The sequence below is a fragment of the Vollenhovia emeryi genome, unplaced genomic scaffold, assembly GCF_000949405.1.
Source record: "Vollenhovia emeryi isolate VEMERY1.0 unplaced genomic scaffold, V.emery_V1.0 DF939213.1, whole genome shotgun sequence".
Taxonomy (NCBI): Eukaryota; Metazoa; Arthropoda; class Insecta; order Hymenoptera; family Formicidae; genus Vollenhovia; species Vollenhovia emeryi.
In genome coordinates this window covers 69289-78131 of record NW_011967153.1, presented here as the reverse complement: position 1 = coordinate 78131, position 8843 = coordinate 69289, and the positions used below count along the sequence as shown (strand labels likewise).

Here is an 8843-nt window from a genome sequence, read left to right as displayed (position 1 = left end):
GAGGACAAGATTTTTAATTATTATGGCGAAGAGAGAGATTTGTCATTTGTAAATTTTTTTTTAAAACAGTTTGCGCAACGATAATTTCCGGGGGCTAGTTTTTAAATTTTGCCAATTTCACGAGAAGCCGCATAAAGCGACGAACTTACTGGAAAAGCGAGGACAAAAATTTTTATGATTGCACGGAGAGTATTTTCTTTTAAAGTTTATCCTGAAAATCATGTAATCGTGAGACAACGCGACATTTCAAAGAACTTTAGGAGAGTTTTGTGAAATTTTACCATACATTTCACTAGTAATTATACTTAGTATACATTTCAGTGCGCGGAGAGAATTTTCTTTTAAATCTTACCCTGAAAATCATGTCATCGTGGTACAACACAGCATTTCGAAGAATTTTATGAGTTTTTTAAAATTTTACCATACATTTTACTAATAAAATGCTGTGTTGTCCCACGATGACATGATTTTCAGGGTAAGCTTTAAGAGAAAATTCTCTCCTTGTTGAAATTACAATGTATAAATTGTGTTGTCCTAATCTCGGGTAAAAGCAGCTCGGTAAAACGGCTTTTAAATTTCATTTACATGTATTCTTTAATGCAAGTAATCACTGTAGTATTAACCGCGTTCTCTCGAAAGAAGGAAGTCCGGCGTGCTACGATTACACGGAGTGGAGAACGTACGCCGTGAACGTACGATTTCTAACGGTGAACGCGTGATCTGCATAGAAACATCAGTTTGATAAAATTACGTATTCACAGACGACATGTTGCGCCGAAGGTTTTTATAAAAAGAAAAAAGAAATGAGATCTCGCGGAACGTTATCCTTAATAACGTGGCTCTCTTCCCACAATGCATTACTTGGTACCGGGGCGCTCGTTACGATTAACTAACAGTTCTCAGCGGATTTACGACAATTACGTATGTGGCATTAAAGAAATGTGTATTTAAAAGGCGTATACATATGTGCATACATACGTATCGTAGAGAACATCATAGAGAGTGTCTAACAGATTTTCCACGGTATTGAAGATTCGTCTCGGCAAAGCGAGCGGCTAAGGTCAAGGCCGCATATCCTCGACGTAACAATGATCGTTTGTTACGGAACGGCGACTTGAATGCTCTCGGACGGGGTCTGCGAACAGCCACGGCGAGTCGCCGCGCGAATCCGGACTTTCGGTGAGGGAGAATCGTGCTAAACGCTCTTCGACGGTGGACGGAGCCGAAGAAGCGCCAGGGAGATTGACAGAGCGACACGAAACCTGTTTGGTTTTCTTCCAAGACCATATGATTATTCATTATGTGATACACCAAGGCCTGGTTTCACCAACGTCGCTTAACTTTAAGCTTAGCTTAATTCATTCTTTGTCTCCTTTCAACTGTTACTTTAGACTCTTTAGAGAGAGACAAACGCGAACTAAGATTAAAGTTAAACGACGTTTGGTGAAACCGGGCCTAAGAGACACGATAGATATTTTATTCCGTTGTTGGAGAACGAGAGAGTCGTTCAGCCTGGGAAAATAAATGACGACAATCGTGACCGAATTTTCCTCTTTCGACGTGCAATCTGCTTCTTCCGAGAACGGTGCCGATTTTTTTTTCGGGAATCTAACGCGACTAATAGGAAAAAGTCCGATCGGGAGTACGTGTCGACGCTTCTTCGAACACTCGGTAACTCGGTCAGACCGTTATGCGTGCGTGCTGAAAGACCTCAATGGGCTTTGGCCGCATCACCTTCTTCCTGCCTTTCATTCTCTACTCTTTGCTCGCAAATACGCTCCGTCCGCTCGGCTTTGATCGGCGACGTTTATCTATATATCACACGTCGGCTTCTTGCGCTATGAGTTTTACCTTAAAGCGGCTATCCCGCAAGTACATCGGAAGCAGCGATGCCTATCGCGAATTCGCTCGATTCGCTCGAGAGTGATTTACGCCGCTCTTAAACTTAGCTCGTTAACCGCCCGACACAGACGCATCTCGCGCGTCCGTGTGACGGCGCGAGTGGCATGAAAATCAGCGATTCTCATCGCCGCTTAATTCGTGTTTACGACCGGGAGAAATAAGGGGTCATGGAAGATGCTGGTGCCGGTCCATTGAGGCCTTCAGCTGCCGAGCGTATAACGGTCTGACCGAGTTGTCGAGCCGATGGGTACGCGCCCAGTCCGTGGCTCGACCTTAAAGGTGGGGATTCGTGTCCTTGAAACATTTTGAGCACCGTGGCCTATTCTGCGAATTAGCATTAGAATGGCGAACGGTTCTCGGCTACTGCGAGGGAAGCGGTTCCCACTTCACGTATTAAAAAATACAGTTTCGGCTCGCGAGAGGAAAATGAGAGGTGTTCATTTTTTTTTTCATTCAATGTAAAACTTGCTTTCTTCTCTCGCGGAGAGGACCGGATTCCCCATGGTACCAAGTAAAAAGTTCATTTTGTATTATTTATAGATACGTTGTATTATTCTGTTATTATTTGTTGCACGTCGCACAATTCTCTTTGAGAATTATGTTATTAGCTTGACCTAGAACACGAAAAAAACCTTTGAATTCACGTCGCTAGGTGAGATTTGAATTTTGGCGAGAGTAATTTGTCAGAGTAATATCAGAAATTACATTTCCTTATACATTTATACGTAAGGAGGCAACTCTTGTGCTAAAAATACACGAGAAAGTACTTCTAGGTACATGTGCACCGTGCACGCGCGATAATGCTGGATATCCCATGCTCGTTAGTCACATATGAGAAAAATATACCGTACGCCACGAGCACTACGGGTCTCGGAATCAAACCACACGGCGTACCCACGAGAAAAGGTTTAACCATAGGCGCCGCAATTATCCGGCAGTAATATTGTATTACGTTTCGAAATTCCAGCGGTTTGAATTAAATATTATTTTTAAGTGCCTTTGAAAGAAACTCGAATAGAAATAAGCCATTTTAAAAAGAAGAGGAACGCGCGAAATTTCTCCGTTTAAGAATTTTATTTCCACAAAGAGAGAGATTGTGCGCAAAGCTCGCAAAACTCCTCCGCCTCTCCAAGTAGGATACGTAAAGGCCTGCGTGAGACGACGCTGCGCGAGATAAAGGCACGAATGAAGGAAAAGAAGTCGGACCGATCTGGATAATCGGTCGGCGCTAGAACGAGAATTAACGTGGAAAGATAATTAAAAGAATCGCCCTCGGAGAAAATACTTCGCCGCCCATGACCGAAGGGTCAAAGAGGTTCGCTCGCCGGGTGAGCCCCGACGAAACGGCGGGTAAGGGGGCCCGGTGAAAGGTGATTCCTAGCGAGAAACCGAGATCCCTGCGGGCACCTGCGTGCTCCCGATTTGTCTCGTTTTGCGCGGCGCGCGGAAAATTGGCCGCGCCGACGTTCTAATGACAACGCTCGGCCTGCGAGACCCGCCTCGACATTGTTGGCACGTTTTGCACGCTCGGCTCTATCATTTGCCGATCGTACATGTATTAGAAAGCCAGATTGTGGCTGCGTACAGCGAATTACGGCGGGGCCCCGCGCGCACCCGCGACGTTCTAAATTCCTTCTCCCGGCTGCTTATCGGTCAAGTCGTTTCGCGAAACCTCCGGCGAGCCTCCGCCGCGGCGGATCGCTGTGACCTCTCGTAAATTCGCGCGGGCCTCATCAGCTTCATTGACAGAAATATAGAACGCCAGCTGCGGAGGTGACGGGGAATTTCTAAATAAAAGAGCGAATATGATTCATTACGCCTTCCCGGCGGTGACGAGGAGCTCGCTGTAATTTTCGCGGGCATAACATACGCCGGTAATCAACTTTCATTGCATCCACAGCATAATCAGGCATCGTACGCGAGCCTTTTTGCTTCGGCTAATGCGACTCGTTGAGTAATACGTCTATCAATGTGATCGATGCGCGGAGAGCAGTGAAATTATACTGAAACGAGACTCCGCGCGCTCAACTCATTAAGCTAATAATCATGTTTATTCAAACTTTTCTTAGCCTTGACATGCATCTGCAACTCTGAAATTCTTTTCTTCCTCACGCAAATATGTCATCGCTGTCTCGCGCAAGATTTCTTCTCTTTTATTATGACCCTTTGGACTTTCTATTCTTTGACCAGTGAACTTTTTGCCTTACAGCTGAACGTACTGGTTTCGCCTTTTATTACTCGCTCTCAAGCATTGTTGCCTTGTAGCACCCGGCAAAAAATATATTTCTATCGGTTTGCGTCGCGTTTCATATATAATCGTTCCAACCATTTTTTTATAGGTGTTTTATCTCGTTGACTGCGTAATTTCTCGTATCATTTATATACCGGTATCTCTCATGTGTTAATTTATGTCTTTTTATATACTGAAGATGGCCCAGTTAGGACCGAAACGTCTATTTATTGCCTGATTCAATTAAATTTTTTGACACTACAACCCTGCCTAGGCTCTGAGCTTCTGTTATTACCTCGATTCTTATCATACGAGCCATTGTTATTTATATTCCTTTTGTTTCAGACACATTTCTCACGTCGGATCCACCCGGGGATCAGATATTTCTCGCGACATTCCGAGTTACCAAAGGCGATTCCTTCACCGTGGAGCTGGCTGATCCCTCTACCGAGGCCTTCCGGTTACGGTCGCGAGAGTATCGCGACCGCTTTAATCTTATCTTCCGTCGCAGCTGGCTGAAATTATCGTTCCTCGCAGCGGACGTCCTGGCGCTCGACGGGTAACAAAGCATCAGATTTACAAATAACGCTGGATTGCTTACGAAACCCTGGTAGCACAGTGCATTGGCTAAACCTTGGCTAAATATTGTCCCATTGTTGGTTATATTAGAAATGCGTTGGCCGATATTGTCCAACTTAAAGCCAACATTGGCCATGGAATAAATATAAATATTGCACGATAATAATTATATAATAAAAATATTCTTCAACGTCGCCAGCAGTAATTAACAACGTCAGTGTTTTCTTGACCATATCTGACATTTTTAATAATACAGAAAATAAAAATGCCAGAATATATTAAAAGTACCAGATACGGTCAAGAAAACACTGACCCTAATAATTATATAATATTAAATTTATATTGAAAGCGCATTGGCCAATATTTAACAACGTAATAAGAACATTGGTCTAATATTGCTAAATAGACAAATTGGTGGCTAAATAAGAGAAGACGTCCATCTTTCAATATTGGACCAATATTGAGAATACTAGCTTTACATTATTTCCCAATATTGCGCCAATATATTGTGCTACTAGGGGAACCAACAAGGATGTAGAGTTTTAGATCGGGTAAGTTAGATCGGGTAAGAACCAATAAGAATGCAGAGCTTTAGATCAGGTGACTAAATCCTGATTGGCTCCCGTAAGCAATCCAGTAGGAAAAATAGTATCGTGTACCGTTGGCTTAATACTAAGCTGATACCCGATTATCTCCTGCATTCGTCTTCGAGCCGCGCCATGAGGCACACCTAAAGGCGCGCTTGCAAAACAAATTGTGCAACAGCATCCAACAGTGAGCGCGTCACGTGTGAGATCAGAAAATCGGCCAATTACGAGACCACATATGGTCTCTCCCTCGGCCGGTTTCCCCGGTCGTGAAATCCGTTTTCGTGGACGGGAAAAATGGCGGCACGAAGCCAACCGATGTCACGGAAACCGATGAAAACGGCTCGGGGCAGCGCGCGGGAGAGAAATCGGTCGCGATCGTTTCGCAGCTTTCTCGCGATTTCACGACACTTGCTCCTTTCAGCGTTCAATGAAATGTAACCGCCATTATTGCGGCCACGCTCATCAATAATGTATCGCACTCAAGTCCGTAGATTTCACCCGATTTATCCTCACCGGCGGTCCACGAGATGAGTCGCGCCTCCGCGCGGATTTCCTCACTCGGATTTCCGCGCAATTACAAGTCGCGAAATTAAAAAAAAACACTTTATAATACTTTAATAGACAAAAGAAAAAAAGAAATATCAGGTATTATAAATATGACGTAATATTGTCTTTAAACAATCATCTCTCTCAATGAATTCTCAGCAAGTTTCATACGATTTTTCCAGAGCTGGGAAAGTTACTTTATAAAAGTATCTAGCTACAGTTACAGTTATTTTTGCCAAAAATATAGCTGGTTACAGTTACTAAAAAAATAACGAATCGTTACTCTGCAGTTACTTTCTTGCTATGAAAATAAAAATATCAACTCTGCATTTGAATTGTAAAGTGTCGATAAAGGCGTTCATGCGCAGATGCAAGGCCTAATGCAATCTGTGGCGGTATTAAAATACATATAAAGTAATTTAATGTGACTATTAAATTAGTTACTAGTTATCGAAAAAATGTAACTGAGTTAAGTTACAGTTACAGATGGAGGGAAGGTAACGAAGTTAAGTTAGAGTTACCAAAAGAAAAGTAACTGTAACTTCGTTACAAGTAACGAGTTACTTGCCAACCCTGCATTTCCCAACGCGTTAAGCAGTCTACATCTGTACATAGGGTGGAGGGCCGCGATTTGGTGGTGCACTTTGACGTGAGGTTCGACCCGCGATATCAGACTATAACCACCGGGAATATCGTGGACATCCTGTCGCGAGAATTGAACCCCGAAACCTCGCGGTACCTCGCAAATCTGACGATAGAAGCAAAGAGCCTCGAAGTGCAGGAGAGCCTGAAGGCCCTCAACGCGCAGAGTAGTCCGCAGTCGACCGTCTCGACGTTACCGCCGACAACGACGGTCCCTCCGCCGAGAAGGTGCGGCAAGCTGGATTTGTCCTACTGCAAACTTCTCCCTTACAATATCAGCTCGTATCCGAACATGTTGGGACATAGATCGTTGGCGGAAGTCGAGGAGGACGTTATCGCTTTCAGGTATGTCTTCCTAGACTCGATGAGTCCACAAGAGAGACTAGATTAGAAAGAGCATATATATATTTTGACAGGTTATGCATTTTATTAGCCTTTCATTGATCAAGAAATTATTGAAAAGAATTAAATTTTATGACTTTAATTATGTCATCTTATGTCACTTTCAAATTTCAGCTTTTACATTTTATTGTTAGTTACGGTGGCGACATTAAAGACTGCAATAGTTGCGCAAACTGTTGAGCTTACTTAATTATAATAATAATATGATTTAATTTGTACGATTGAAATTAGAGAACTGGTGGACGCGGAGTGCTACACGTCGGCCTATGAGTTCGTCTGCCAAGTGCTGCAGCCTGCGTGTCGATCGAGTCAACCGGAGGATCTGCTGCAACTGCCTTGCAGGAGCTTCTGCAGGGAGTTCTGGAATGGGTGCGGCAGTCGTCTGCCCGAGAAGATAAAGCGCGCCTTGGATTGCTCCAACTTTCCGGAGTACGCCGGTCCTGGTAGTTGCAGGCCAAAGCCAGGTGCATTATTGTTAATATAAAATTAATAAAAGCTAATTGTCATTAATACAGAGCCGTTATTCAAAAGCAATTTTCTCTTAATCAAATTACCAAAAAACACTATCTTATGAATTAATCGGTCGATGTGAATATCGATACAGGATGCGTGCAGGCGCTTCAGTCGAAAGCCTTATCTCCAAGGATTTGCGACGGCGTGATCGATTGTCCGGATCTTTCTGACGAGAAGAACTGCGCCTACTGCCGGGATGGTGACATGCATTGCGGAGTAGGAAGAACCTGTGTACCACACACGAAGCGATGTGACGGCAAGGCGGACTGCCCGAATGGCAGCGACGAGAAAGACTGCCGTAAGTAATGTGATAAGCAGTAAAGTGTAATGAATCGCCCTTGGAAAAGTTGAATGGGAGCATTCATTGAATTTGGATGAAGGAACAGTGTTGATTGGATCGAAATTAATGTCCTTTATACACGTCTTTGTCGCAGTATTCCTGGCGCCGAGCGTCCGCGAACTAAAATCGCAATCCTGGAGCACGCCGCACGCCGCCAAGTACAACAAAGAGGGCTACGTCGTATTCAATGAGAAAGGTACCATCGGCAAACTTTGTACGGCGAATTTAAACGCTACTCTGCCAGATACGGAGATGGATAATGTTCTCCAAACAGCAGCGAGCTCACTGTGCACTCTACTCACATACACGTAAGTATTTTGTATAAATATCTTCCTCGATAAAGTTAAAATAAAAATCAGGAATCAGAAAAGGACCGAAGATCGACGCTACTTGGATATTGACTGTAATTTAAGAGCTATTTACATCTTGTATCACCATTTCGCACAATTGGAAGAGAATTTTAATTTACAAATCGCTGTCTTCTGCAATACAGTGGCGTAGCTTCCGTTGAAGTAAGAACTGACGACGAAGAGGATGTCCCGTACGTGTACATGGAGGATCCCTCAGCACCTGAAATCACTTTCGTCCGGGCTCCTTGCCCCAGCAAGGAAGTTCTGTACGTCCGCTGTTCCGATCTCGGTACGAATTCCTCTACGTATGCGTATTATAAGAATTTTCATCTTTTAAATAAACGCTTCGGCGCAATTGTGCATGTGGCTCTAAACTTTTTTTCAATTTACACACTTCCTCAAATTCAAATTATTAATTCTTCTCATTTTCTGTGCGCGTTTGCACGTCTGGACTTTCACACTTCTGTTTACCTTTCGATTTTACACTTACGTCTTTCGTTCTGTTTTTTTGGGGGGAAATTAGAGTGCGGAATACAATCTCTGCGCGCTAACGGCGGCACCAATGGTCTCAATAAGATGGCAGAACCTGGCGATTGGCCCTGGCACGTTGCACTCTTCAAGGAGGGAGTTCACGTCTGCGATGCCACTCTCGTGGCAGACAATTGGTTACTCACAACCGCGTATTGCTTCCAAGGGTACGTTTTACTTCGTATTATAAAAGTACACACAGTAATGGAAAAATTCTCTTA

At 43.8% G+C, this 8843-nt stretch overlaps 1 protein-coding gene across 4 annotated transcripts in view; it reads left to right on the top strand.

Moving 5' to 3' along the window:
* LOC105561042 (atrial natriuretic peptide-converting enzyme) overlaps nt 1-8843 on the top strand; it is a 33443-nt gene that overhangs the window by 21084 nt on the left and 3516 nt on the right. For all 4 annotated transcript variants that reach the window (XM_012010684.1, XM_012010686.1, XM_012010685.1 and 1 more), the window contains exons 4-10: nt 4478-4691; nt 6463-6834; nt 7123-7355; nt 7496-7702; nt 7839-8052; nt 8238-8383; nt 8618-8789. In XM_012010684.1, coding sequence (XP_011866074.1) covers nt 4478-4691; nt 6463-6834; nt 7123-7355; nt 7496-7702; nt 7839-8052; nt 8238-8383; nt 8618-8789 — 1558 coding nt within the window. The remainder of the gene's footprint in view (nt 1-4477; nt 4692-6462; nt 6835-7122; nt 7356-7495; nt 7703-7838; nt 8053-8237; nt 8384-8617; nt 8790-8843) is intronic.